Raw genomic sequence first — 13697 nt, 5'->3', positions numbered from 1 at the left:
GGGATCTGAATTTATTTTCTTTTCAGAAATATTTATAGCTAGGATATACATTAGGATTTAAACAAACAAACAAAAAAAGAAAAGCGCGTGTGTGTATGCATGTTTATTTTCTGTGTGCTTGTATGCAGAGTTTCTGTAAGTACATTACACCATGGGAAGGTGGAATTTGCCAAGTTTAGGTCAAAACTTGAACTGAACTCATACTATATAGTTTTCTGTCTCCACTGGTGTCTGTGGCCCACTTATGGAGGTTTATGAGTTGGCTGAAGCCTTTGAGAATGAAACTGTGTTTTTTCAGCTCATGCAGTAGACTCATGCTTTTAAATCCAGACGTTTTTGGCTCAAGTCCTACAGATGTCAGTCCATTTCTGTAAAACAACTGAAGTGTTTTAATTGTAAATCTACCCCTTTCATGTAACTCAGCCCTAGAAATTTGGCCTAAGTTTGCCTAGTCTTTTCTGTTTGTCATGAAACTGGCTAAGTTAGGGGCAGTCTGGTTTTGAGTTACGAAAACAGAACTGCATGCGTTTGCAGAGCATCTTAGTCTTGCTTTCTGTATCTATCCTAGTGGAAGGCAGCGGCCTGACCTGCAGCCAGGGGCCCTGTGCTTAGCAAAGCATTTGCACATTGAGAAGAGTCCCAGGCCTAAAAAATACACATGCTTGAGCATTTTTGCTTCATCTCTGGCAGAGCTGAGAAGGGACACCTTCTCCACAATAACATAAATATGCATATGGATTCAAGGTGGCCAGGGCTAGCAAAGTGGAGAAGCTATAATTTCTAATGAATGGAGAGTAATTTTGTCCAAACAATTGGATTATTTGAGAAACTGTTGATGGTCCTGCTTATTCCTGAGAATGCTGTATTCTTTACCATCTTGAGACCATGTAACTAGTTCCCTACCATACCCACTTTCAACTGTATAAATCATTAAATTCCAGAAGCATTGAATTTTGTTGATATGCTAGGTATAGCTAGACATGAGTCTGAACTGAAAATACGGTACATAATTATAATTAGTAACATGACTGATATTACAGTGTATTTTATCCTTTCAGTGTAGCCTTCAGAACTGCTTAAATCAAAATATGGATGTTTCTTATCAGTATATGTTAGCCCAGCAAATCTGAAATAATTTTGATTTTGCTGAAAATGCTGCTTCTTGGGTTGCTATACTTGGTAACTTGCCTGTACAACCATGTATGAAAATTATTTAATTTTTCTTTGTTACAATACAGACACCCATGGAGACATGGATCGGACACACACTGGCACAAATACGTATCTCACATCTTTACTTATAGGTAAGAGGAGCAGATAAAGTTTTTCTATTGACAGTGGTTCTGTTACCTTTGGGCTTGTAGCTGTTCTTCTACTTTACAGTCATTACTGTAAAGAATTTCTGACAATTCTGTTTCCCTGCTAATGGTCTTTGTAACCATATCCTAGATGTAAATCCTTTTTTGTAAGGAAAGAGCAAAATGGGGGAATGACACAGAAGGAAAAAAAAAAAAAAAGAAGGCACTTTCATTAAAGATTTTGAGGTGCTGAGTTACAGATCTGCAGGTGCTGTGCTATCACCAGTGCTCTGAACGCTTGAGATAATGCCATCTGGAGGAAGTTATTTGTTGGGACAGGACAGTGTTTTAAACTTTGAAGTCAGTAATAAACAAAGTGAAGCAGCTGGAATCTGGCAGAAGAAGAAACAAGCAATTCATATCAACCCGTGCTATTAAAGGAATGGGAGCACTGCGCTGGCGTTGTTTTTACATATGCTTGGAAGTTTATTCTTGCTCTAGAAGGTAGCTGCTTCAGTTGTTACGTTAGAGAGTAGAGAGAGGGTTGCTGGGGGCTGCTGTAAATTTTAGGAAATAATATGTAGGTAATTACAGTAATTATGGTTCTGGTTTTATACTAAAGCAATAACCTGGGTCCTCATCCTTCAAACCCCTCTCTATTTAGTGTCTTGAAGATAACTCTTTTCCACTTACAAGATATGGGTCTGCTTTACCTCCAGATAGATTAAAAATAGAAGTTTTATTTAGTGTATGGACACCGACTTGAAGGAGTTGAAGCACGTGGTTTTTATTTGGCTTAAAAGTCAGACTTGTTTAGTCTTTTTATTTTGCCAAATAGAAAAATTTAAAAAGAAAGATTTAAACATTTTTCTTTGTTCTTATTGTTGCCATATGGTATTAGTAACCAAACCTCCCTTCAGTGTGTTTAATTCCTTTTCCATTTGGCATACATTCACGATACACTTGTATATAGCATACTCTCTGTGTGACGGTACCTCTTAGAGAAAAACTCCCTTCACAGGTCACCGGATGGTTGACACACCATTAATTTTTATGTTTCTGTTAAACAAAGATCTGGAAATTTAGTACTGTACATGAATTTGTTACAGATTGCCAAGAACGGGAAAAATCTCTAGTCTGAAATCTGACCTTTTCCATCAGTGGGTCACTGAGATGTTTTCAGTCACCACTGAGTGTCTACCAGTCAAGGACCCTTACACACTTATTAAGAGTGCCAGTCCTCACAGTTTATATGAATGTATTCTATTAGACAGTGACAATGAATTTGGAGAACTAGAGGTCACCTCAGGTCACACATTCCATTTATTGGATTTTAACAAGGAAAATTTTTATAAATACATCTAAGTACATGATTACAAAATTGTATTGAGTACTTCCAGAGCCTCTAAAGAGGGGAAAAAAGCTGTGAAGGTTACCTGCCTTCCTGCCCTGCCCTGCTTTGTACATGGAGGAATTTTCCATTCCATTTTATGGCATATCAGAAGATTATAACCACTATTGCAGTCTGCATATTTGTGGCAGTGAAGAGCTCAGTGTTTAAGGGGAAACCATCTTAGTATTGGTTATAAGCAGTTCTCAGATGGGGAGAAGAACTAAAATGGAATATCACATTGTTAAAGAAGGAGCTGGCCAGGGACTATACAAGTGAAAGGCAGATACAGACATCAGTAAATATGTGTGCCTCAAAACATATATGTGAGCAGGAATACAAACATTTAAGCCTGTTTGCTTGTATTTGTATATTTATTCACATGCCCATCTCTATCTGTCCATATGAATGTGTTTTATGCACTGTGCATGCACGAGGTTAGATAAGCAAGAGGTGATAATGGTAAAGCACATGTGAGAGTAACTTAGTAGTTGTATCTTTGGGCCCATGTAGAGTTTCAGGACTGGCAGTTTTCTATCCTGGAAAGTTACAGTCATGGAGCAGAATCTCCCATGTAGCTGAAATAGAATATCTATTGTTTTTTTACAATTAAAATGGTGAAAATCAAGGTTCTGTATTTTCTGTGTGCATCTAACAAATTCAAAGACTTCAGGTTTCTGTCTTTAAAAAAAGGGAAACGTTTACTTTGCATATTTTTAAGCTTATCTTTAAGGATATTTAGATAACTCAGGTCCTGGTAACTTTTCTGTTGAACAAGTAGATGGAATTATTCTTTTAATTTTTCTGTCCTTTTAGCATCTTATATCCATCATAAAATTGAGCTATAGTATGTCTGTGAAATATATTAGAGTATGTGTTAGGAAGAATGTAGACTAATATGATACTTTCTTTCAGCACCCCAGAATGAAATACTTGGGAAGTTACTACAGAGCTTTGGGATAAGGGAATTTTTTTTTTTTCCCCCTCTCTTTTTTCTTTTTTTTTCTTTTTTTCTTTTTTCTTCTTTTTTCTTTTTTCTTTTTTCTTCTTTTTTCTTTTTTCTTTTTTCTTCTTTTTTCTTTTTTCTTTTTTCTTTTTTCTTTTTTCTTTTTTCTTTTTTCTTTTTTCTTTTTTCTTTTTTCTTTTTTCTTTTTTCTTTTTTCTTTTTTCTTTTTTCTTTTTTCTTTTTTCTTTTTTCTTGTTTCTTTTTTCTTGTTTCTTTTTTCTTCTTTCTTGTTTCTTGTTTCTTTTTTTCTTGTTTCTTTTTTTCTTGTTTCTTGTTTCTTCAAACCTGAAAACAGCTGTTGAAACAATGACATCATGGAATGTGACATGACTGTGGAAATTATTAACAAAGTTCATGCTTTGAAAGCATCAGACTACATACAGTGTTGGAGAGTTGCTTTAGCATCTAGGATGATTTACAAAGTTTCCTTGGGCATTACACATTCACATCTTTACTGTGTGTCAGCTTCACGTCTAACCAAATAAACGCTTTGCTTTTCTGCAGTTCCCCTTCTGAAAAACCTATTTTTATCACGCAAACACGGCTACAGTCTAAGCTCATGGAAGTACTTCTGGAAAAACAAAACACATACGTTGCTTGCGCATCTTTGTGGTCTTACCACAAATGTGCTTTTGAATCCTGTTCAGGATCCTGTTCAGGAGCTGTAGGATTTCTCATGTCTTCTTACTGCTTACGTGTGAGGTTTGCTCCGGCCCATGCCAACCCAAACGTTGGCAGCTGTGCTTTGTAGAAGGATTTGGACTGGGGGTGATGAAAGCTGTCCAACTAGTGAGGATAGTCTAGTGAAACTATGGACATTGCTTCTTGCAAAGTGCGTAAGTGGCTGTGGCGAGCAGGCGACGTGTTGATTCCCTGGGGACACAAAAAATGCTCTTATGCTCTTGCTACCTCCCCAGAGCTTTGCCTTCCTGAAGGGCAAGAGGCTTGGCTGGCGCAGGTTGCTCCATGTACTGGCTTTACTGTCTTTGGCCTCGTTCGTGTTTGACTTCCTAGGCTGTTGGCAGCTGTTCTAGCATGAAAAACACTGGATGAAATTTTATTTTAGCAGTGGGTTTTTGTTGTTTTAATTAGCCATTTGAAGCATGCTTTGCTACAAGTCAGATGAAAGCAGATTACTACTACAGTGACAGAGTAGATAATTAACTGGGGTGAAAGAAAGCCTAGCTTCTTGGTTTTATTGGGAAAATAGTGTTTTAATTACCTAGTCTATCACAGAGAAAGGGAAAATTGTTACCGCTTATTGGAATAAGAACAAACTCCAAGAGAGCCTTTGCTGTTGTATGCAGACTCATATGCATTTGTTCTGCTTGTAGCTGCTGCACTTCAAATAAATGTCCCTAGGACAGCTGAAATCTCAAAATGCTCTTTCTGTAGTTTTGTGAATGTTGTACCATTCATCCAATGTCATTTCTTCTGTCCTCCTTCGTTCTGTGTCTGCAGCCTGATCCATGTCTTGGAGCTCCTCCTGCTCTATGAATTGATTCGTCTTGTCTCCTTCCTCTGGCTAAATACACTAACTCTTGCCCATGACCCTTCTCCCTTTCCATCTCTGGTGTCTGGCTACAGGTTGTTTTCTACCCCTCCAGTGGTTCCCAGACAGGACTTTTCAGCACTGCAGTCACCTTTCACAGCTGCTCAGCAGCCAGTGCTGCTGGAAGCTCTGTGGGACATGTCCCCCTCCCTTGCAGGGCCTGCTGGCATGGCAGTGGCTGGGCTGTGTGGTGGCTTGTCCCTCTTCCAGGATGTCCCACATTTTGCAGGGTCAGATCACAAGAATGGGAAGTGTCAAGGTGCCATCTTGGACTTGCTGGAAGATGAACATGGCTTGTGAAGTCCTGAAAGACACAACTCCAGAGTGGGGGCTGTCTACATTTTCTCTGGAGTCTGTTGGAGGATGAAAGAAGGGAGATAAACCACAAAGGAGTAGCAAGAAGGACCCTTAATGAGTCAGGGAAGTGAGTTGGAGATAGAGAAGAAATAAAACATCTCAGTTGTGTTTTGGGCAGTTGAAGCATTGGTAGGGTGTTTTTTTTCTGTAGGACTTGTAGCCAATGGCTTCAACTTGTATTGCTTTGCTTTTTATGATTGTATATAGATGTGTGGTCTTGAACAACCTGAATGTTTTCTAAGGGTTTGATGCAGACACACACATATAGATGGAATTTAGAAATACTGTTAGAATCTACAGATCTCGTTTCATTTCTGTGGAAAACACCAGTATACATATTTGAAGTTATCCTGGGCCTACTGGAGATTATATATGTGTGTGTGTGTGTGTGTGTGTGTGTGTGTGTGTAGTGTATCTGTATGTAAATACAACCCAGTCTATATATGCACAGAAATTCATCCCTTTGTTACCTGATAAAGAGAACTCTGATGGCTCTAACAGCACTCTGAAAAGCCTCAAAATTGTGGACAGTAAGTGTGTCTGTGTTTTTGTATTTCCATGGAGTGATGCAATGTGGAGATGACTTCAGTACAGTTTAGTTGTTTGTCGTAGACAGCAAATAATGTGTTTTGTTTTGCTTTTCTTATTTTTTTTAGGAGAGGATGCTGCCCCACATTTACATTCACATGTTTCTGCAGCAAAGGTATCAGTGAAGCTGCCTTCCGTGAATACAGATAACCAAACGCAGAGTATGAGTAGTATACATGGCGATTCAGATTCTTCAGGGACAGATACATTTTAAAGCTTATGGCTGTTTATGATAGTCATTGTCTGAAGATTTTGTCATTGGTACATCTGTCTGCCTAGTGTGATAGTCTGGGTGTTTCATCAAAATACCAGTCTTCCAGTACTGTTTATTTTCTATTTTTCTTACAGTTTTGTTATGATTATAAATCTAAGCAACGATTCTGTTTGTGAATATATCAAATATTTTTAAGCAAATAAAATGCAATTCTTTCAGAATCATTGTGAGTTTACATCAGTAATGGCCATTTAAATATTTATGGTGTGTACAGATGAACGTGAAGGTGATTGGTATTAAAATCCATGGCAAAAGTCTGTCTCACTGATAGAAAAAAATGCTTAGCTCAGTATAATGTCAGTACCGTTAAAATGTTGAGCCAAAGGGAAATATATTTGAAACCAAAGTTTGCAAGAAGATTGTGTTTCTAGGTATCGTCAGAGCTTGTTCATCCTCACAAGACTGCTATCACAAGAGAGTAATTCAAAATTGTATGTAAAAGAGACCACTAGAATTTGTATTGTTATTATGAGGAATTTCTTTTTTCAGAATTACAGGAATTTTTCAGCATTTTGATATTTGTTTCCCTAAAGATTTTTTCCCATCTTGAAACATGTCTGAATGCGAGATTGTGTAGGTAAGGTTATTTGTTTACATTTTTTAATGTAAAGTTCTCCTTCTCATGAGACAGAGCTAGTTGCTGCAGTCTCAACCTTTCCGAAGGCAGATAATCCCTAACCACCCTTGCAGAGACTGTTCAGTTTTTTATTGTCTCAGTCAGGACAACGTGGTCAATCCAGCAGTGGCTGTGGAGGAAGGTAGGATTGTCTGCCCCAAGCATCATCCAAGTGAAATAAAAAAAGAGGAACTCAGACATGTTCAAGTAGGAAAACTAGGAAAGGAGCTCTTCTCCAAGCAGGGCAAACACAGCTTTTGCTCTGTTCCTCATCTAGTCTCAGCTTTTCATGGGATATCTGTGGAAAAGGGGAGATACTGTGGCACTTTCAAAGACATGGGGCATGAAGGCGTCTCTGAAAAGATAGGAAAAAATGCTCCTTTTTGGTTGACTTGTACCTTGCTGTCACACCATGGCATATAACTTCATCTGCCCAGCTTCACTGCATCACTTAATGATGGCACTTTGTGGTTGCACATACTCATAACTGTGAACAGTTCCCATTACTCTTATTTTATGGAGCCTGCACTGATTTAATCTCTCCGTAATAGAGAAAGATTCCTTTTGGTTTTATTTTGATTTCATTGGTTCTGTTGATTTGCTGCAGAATCTGCAAGGGTAGGTGGAAAAAGAGAGCTTCAACCGTTCAAGGTCAGTAATATCCAGAGGATTCAACTTTAAAGGGCGTCTCTTTAGGATGTTACAGAGTTGATTTCTTGTCTCTCTTGACAGATGTGTAACTAGCGGGTTTGGGTGACGGGTAAAAGCGTGGCAGGCTTCATGCAAAATGCAACATCACTTCAAAAAAATAAAAGGTACAAGTGAGACAGCATTACGGGGAGCTGGTTTCCAGCATGTGATGCCACAAACATTATCTCCAGCAGTAAAGCTGCTTCTAGATGTTCTTACAGTGTGACAGGCCACCACGAGCAGAGGAAAGTATCTGCAAGGTTGTGCCGATTGCTGCTGTCTGTGGAACTGCACTATAAATCAGACTATTGACACGAGCAATGTTTAAAAAGCAGCAGCTTTTTTGGGGATGGCGGAGATGCTCTTTTACCCTGCAGCTGGTTGCTACAGCAGGGCATGAAGTGGTTGTGCTAGAACAACTGAGAGGATAACGAAATGCAGTGAGGAGGGCAAGAGCTTCTTAAACCAGCTTTCCTGCAAGAGAAAACCTTCATGAAACTATATTCCAAGCGCTCTGTCAATCTGCCATGGTTTTTTAGCATGCTCATATATAATTTAGGTCGCCTTTGTTGCAGTGTAAAAAGCAAATGAGCTGTACTGTTCTTTCGCCCAGAGCTGTAGGCCTGGATCAGGACTGCGCTTTGCTAAACAAAATAACAGTAACCGAATCGAGAACATGCAGGCAGCTGACAAACTGCGGATGAGATGGGAGGCAGCAGATGGGTACACAGGCAAGGAGAGTGCACAGGGAAGGGTGAGACAGCCCTGGCTGGTGGCAGAGCCAGTCATCTCATCGTACCAGGAAAATAACTGTTGGGTTTTACTGTCTGCAGTGCTGAGCATCTCACATTTTGCTCTAATTCTCTTCTTTTTCTCTTCTTGGAAACAAATGCATTTAAATCAAAGGTGTTGTCATTGTCACTGACTGAATCCTGTAGAAATGAGCTGTGTTTTTAGGAAAGTATGTCAGAAAATGCCCAATGAAGACCATTTTCAATCAGTTTTGAAGATTTCCCATCGAGTTACGTTCTCTCCCAACTCGAAGTGACTGATTGATCTTCTTGGAAGCTTTCTGGGTGCCTGGCACTGTGCTTCGAAGATCTGCTGCTGGTGGGGATTACACCATGGCGGTGGGATGTGCGAATTGTTCATCCCCACTGCAACCTCCGCTGTTCCCATTCAAAGAGAATTTTGGAGAGGTGAAGAAAGTGCAAACTATTTGCTTTTCCTTCCCCAAATCTTCCCCAAAATGAAGTATCCTGCCACATAAACGGACCTCTGTAAATCTGGCACCCGCACATAGATTGTATTACAAGTATTGATATTCCTGTGAAAAACTAAAGGCTGCGTCGGGGGGTGGGGTTTTTTGCTTTGGTTTTAATCAGAGTCTCCATTTTTCCTTTGAAATGGGAAAAAAAAAAAAAAGTATCTTCTAGAAATTTATCTATTTCTTACTTTTGGATTCAGTCTTCTATTTCAGATTCCTGCAAATAGTTTTCCGGACTTTGAAATGGTAAGCACATGTTCTGTGAACACAGCCAAGCCGTGATAAGGAATTCGTCTGTCTGCATCTCCAAGTTCCATTTTGTTTCTACAGCTTTTATGATTGAAAATGCATATTTCTCATGGGCACTCACAGAACTGAAACAGCATGATTTGCAGGCTTGCTAAATGGATTTCTTCCAAGCAAGTCATTGGGGTATGTCATCAAAGCTTAAAGGCATCAAATAGAATTCCATCCAGGAAAAGTATTAAAAAAACACCTCTATACAGCTATATTTTTCAGTTAATTCTCAGCAGCAGAGAGGTGGGGCGGTAGGGGAGTGTTACTGGATTTCAGGATTGTCATGTGGAAAGCAAAACCCTGGCTTTATTTTTTGGTTTGACTGAATTCCTGGTGAAGCTTCCTTGTGTCTTGCATTAGGAAAGCACTGGAACGAGGGTGTTTGTTCATGGATTAGACTTGCAGTATAGGAAAGTGAAAAACTGAAATGTCAGAAGCATTTGTATTTGCAGGGCATCTTTTTCTTACTTTGATAAATAAAATCTGTCAGTTTGGAAGTGAGGTGCTCAAAATCCAGGTTTTTTTTCTCCTCCCTCTGCCTGAAGGAAAAAGAGAGATGCTGTATGGTGAGGATGGCAGCAGTAAAGAGAACGGGTGGATCTACAGGGACGTCATGCAGTTCCTGGCACAGGCGGAGATCCCCGCTCCCAGGCCAGCACAGGCTCCTGGGACAGGCCCCCAGCCATAAGCTGCCAGGTAGTTTGTCTGATGCCAGTGTCACCCTTCCCCTGTTTAGCTGAATTATCTCAGTTTTCAGTATAGGAAGCAGAAAATTTCATGTGCACTAATCTTATCTGAATTGTGGGAAATTGGATAAAGTGAGTTTTTTGTTATTCCCATTCATAGCTCAGAGATGGAAGTTGTCAAAATTACCTGCTGAAAACACGTGCTAACCTTCCAAGGTGCTTTACAAATTGCTACAGGATAACGTTTCTGTCCTGACTGAGTAAAGATGTACGTGCCAACCTCCTCCCTGTGAATTAACTACTCAGATGTTTAAAATCACACATGTGCAAAATTTCGCTGGATCCCAGTCTGAAATGTAGTCATTTAAGAGCTGGAACCCTGCAGCTGTTTAACAGCTTGCCGTTAACACTCGGCACAAGAGTTTAAGACAGAAGGACAAGAGGATTGCATCCTGCGAAATCGATATGACGTGAGTTCATCCTTTCTAGAGGTGTCCAGCAGTGTGTTGTGTGTGGGGCTGAAAGCTATTGTATAAGCATTGTGATGCTTGTACTGGTTGGCAGGCGTGTTCCTATGGAGCTCTCTTTTTTCATTTCTCCCCTTCTCCTGCTGCACTCCTGTGTGTTGATGCCTCCCCCAACCTTCCAGGACTTGGATTTGATTTTGCTTCTTTGATCCTGCAAATATGGCCAAATCATTTATCCAAATCTTGATGTTGTGGTGTCCTTGGGCCAAGTGAGGGAACTGCAACAGAAGCTTTTTCCAGAAATTAAAAAAAAAAAATAATTGAAATCTCACTACGGTGATGTGGCCAGCTGAGCAGAGGCCATAATAACGCCCTGGGCCCTGCTCCTGTCATGGCAGTAATACAAACCCACAATCCTGTGTCCGTGTCTAGAGCTTTTGTTAAATTTTGAGTAGAAAGTGGAACCTGCTTTTGCCTTTTGCTCTCATTCTCTGCCTTGAGAGGTGAGTGCACCAAGTGGACTCTTACAGTTTACGGGTTATTTTTCTTTCTTATACTTTGTTTCATATTTAGGTTAGAAACCAGAAGGTAAGAGAAAAGTCAAATCAGAAATCAGAAGTGGAATCAGAAGCCTGTGTGGTGCCTTGTTCATGGAGGAGGTAATTCCTCAATATTTCCAGGCCAAGAAAGGGCCGTTTTGGGAAGACGTGCTTTTTCACCCCTCTGTCGAGCTTATTTGGGGCAGAGAAGCATCATTGTTCTGATCAGACTTCATCCCAAAGGCCTGTAGGTCTTCCAGGCTGATGGCTCCTGCACTGAAGCTATTGAGTATCTTGAAGTGGTATGTGAAGCCCCTGAAATGGCTTGAACTAAAAACCAGTGGGATTCTTGCCCATATAGTTGCCATTGCAGGTCTAGGGCAGTTCTCAGAAAAATAATTGGGGAGAAATGCAAAAATCAGTCATCTGAAGAGTTGAGCAGGTGCTGAGCAAAGAACTTTACTAAAACTCAAAAAACTGAAACCAACTGGAAAGTCACAATCCTGCTACTGCTGTCTACTTTGCAGATGAGCTGGCAGCCCGGGCAGCTGCCGGGAGGCAGGTTGGGGAGGAAGGCAGAGACCACGGCCAGCAGCAGGCAGGGCAGTCCCAGCAGTGCCTGTCTTCATCCAGCCTGCCCCAGGCAGGCAAGGCAGCGGCTCTGACTCTTCAGGCCCTCTCTGGGCTCTGTCTTTTCCTGGCAGGAGTGCCCAGCCCTGCAATTTAGGGTTGCTAATGCTTCATTTTGCCTTGAACTGGCAGCAGGCAGAGCCCCCTGTGCAGGGACATGCTGCAGTCATATCGGTGGGGTCGTTCCCTGCTCTACCGTCTCAGCACACTGATTTCTTACTGCCAGCTGAAAAATTCTCCCCCAGTTGGTGCCTGTTTCCTAATATGTGTACAGTTGTACTCACCCTGCAGCCTGTTATCACCTGGATAGCTGACTGTTTGATCACCTTGTAAAAATCTTGCCACTGAAATGATGACTTAGAGCTTATTTTTAATAGGTTCTGGGAGACGCTTCTTGCAGTGACTGGGGATTTTGCTGGGTAAGTGGCATCCTGTCATTTTTTTTCCCCCTTCTTTTTATTCTGACAGTCTTGGAAATTGTGCTCTTCCTGCGTGATGTGCCCTTGGAGAAGGGCATTCAGCATCCTGCATCTGTCACATAAATATCGTCTTCCCTTCCGTGCTGCCGAGTCACGGCTCCTTCCCTGCTGTGTTTCCTTAATCAGCACCTATGGCAAAGCAGCGGGCACCGAGCCACGGATCAAACGTGGTACTTGCTATGAAACCCAGCATCTGCTTAAATAGCACTTACATCTGTTAATGCTGATTGTTTAATGCAGCTTTCTAGGCAGTACAGTGCCAGGTGCTGTAGAGTAAGGGATTCCTCTGGCCCATCAACTTTGCAGCTCAAGACTGAGGAGGATTTCCCGTTCTGTGCTCAGGCTGTTGTGCTATTGCCTCTTTCGATGCCAGACTTTGAACAGCTGATTTTGGTTTGCTTTGTTTTGTTTCTGCAGATCAATTAGCTAAAATCATCTTTGCAATAAGTATTTTCTTTTTAAAAGCAGTCGCATCCTTGCCTCCTCTAATTTTGATAAGGATGTTTCTCAGGGCAGGGAATGCTAGTGGTTTTGTTGAGGTTCTTACAGACCTTCACAGGGACAATAGTGGTCAGTTTCTGCAAGTCCTGCTAAAACCAGGAGGGTGCAGAGGGATGAGATGGGACCACACCACAAGGAAGCATCCTTTTGGAAAACAAAGAGCAGGAGTGTGAGTCAGAGGGTGACAGATCCCTTTTCGTGCTTGTAGCAACAGTTTTGCATCTTCTTGTACGGTTTGGCAGGCAAAGAGCCTTTAGGGAGGAACTCTTCTTTTTTTTTTCTCTGCACAGGGTCAGTAAATAATAGCAAAGGCCTGTTCATCCCTACCTACCTGGACTATTTTTGTTATCTTAATTGCTTCATTCTCACAACCCACACTCAATCTTTTCAGAAAATCGGAGCCTTGAACTTCATTCCAGGATCTTCAGGAAATCTCGCATCTCCCTGCCATTTCCCAGCCTCTCTCATCTACGAGAACAAACCCTATCTCTCCCCGCCTGATGTAGTCTGAATTTCCTCAGGGATTATCTAAACAGAGCCCACGTGATCCATTTCTCTCAACCCCTCTACAAATGGGAAAGCATAAATCATGGGTCCCTACAAATAAACACAACTGGCAAGATGTTATTTTTCTCTGTCTGAAGTAACACCAGTTCTTTAATCTGCCGCCTCCTGGAAGCATGTCTGTTCAGAGAAAGTACAACCATTACAATGTATACACAATGTTCTTCTGCCACTTCTCCTTGCAAGCTATAACGGGAACTCTATGCCAGAAACATTGAAAGAAATGCGGCCAAGTGAATACCTCTTACTGTTTTCACTTCTCTTCTTCAACTTGGCTTTGAAGCCAGAAAGCATTCCTGCTTGTAAGGAAAGAAACGGCCAGCTAAGAAAGGGAAAATCCAAGCTGTGAAATCCTGGTGCAGCTTGATTTTCAGACTTGTGACTTTCGTTCAAGCGTCGTGTTATAGTTGGGGGGTTGTTGGGACATCATTAATTCTGAAAATATTCTTTGTAAACTGAAAAAAGGGTAAGTTCTTGCTGTAATGAAAACAACTCC

General features: G+C 41.0%; 1 protein-coding gene across 1 annotated transcript in view; it reads left to right on the top strand.

Moving 5' to 3' along the window:
• KIAA0586 (KIAA0586 ortholog) overlaps positions 1-6629 on the top strand; it is a 74704-nt gene extending 68075 nt beyond the window's left edge. The window contains exons 31-32 of the mRNA XM_074869078.1: positions 1239-1304; positions 6260-6629. Coding sequence (XP_074725179.1) covers positions 1239-1304; positions 6260-6405 — 212 coding nt within the window. The 3' untranslated portion in view covers positions 6406-6629. The remainder of the gene's footprint in view (positions 1-1238; positions 1305-6259) is intronic.
• The last annotated feature ends 7068 nt before the right edge of the window (positions 6630-13697 follow it).

Source organism: Strix uralensis, chromosome 4 (assembly GCF_047716275.1).
Source record: "Strix uralensis isolate ZFMK-TIS-50842 chromosome 4, bStrUra1, whole genome shotgun sequence".
NCBI classification, from domain to species: domain Eukaryota; kingdom Metazoa; phylum Chordata; class Aves; order Strigiformes; family Strigidae; genus Strix; species Strix uralensis.
This window is presented reverse-complemented; position numbering and strand designations above follow the sequence as displayed.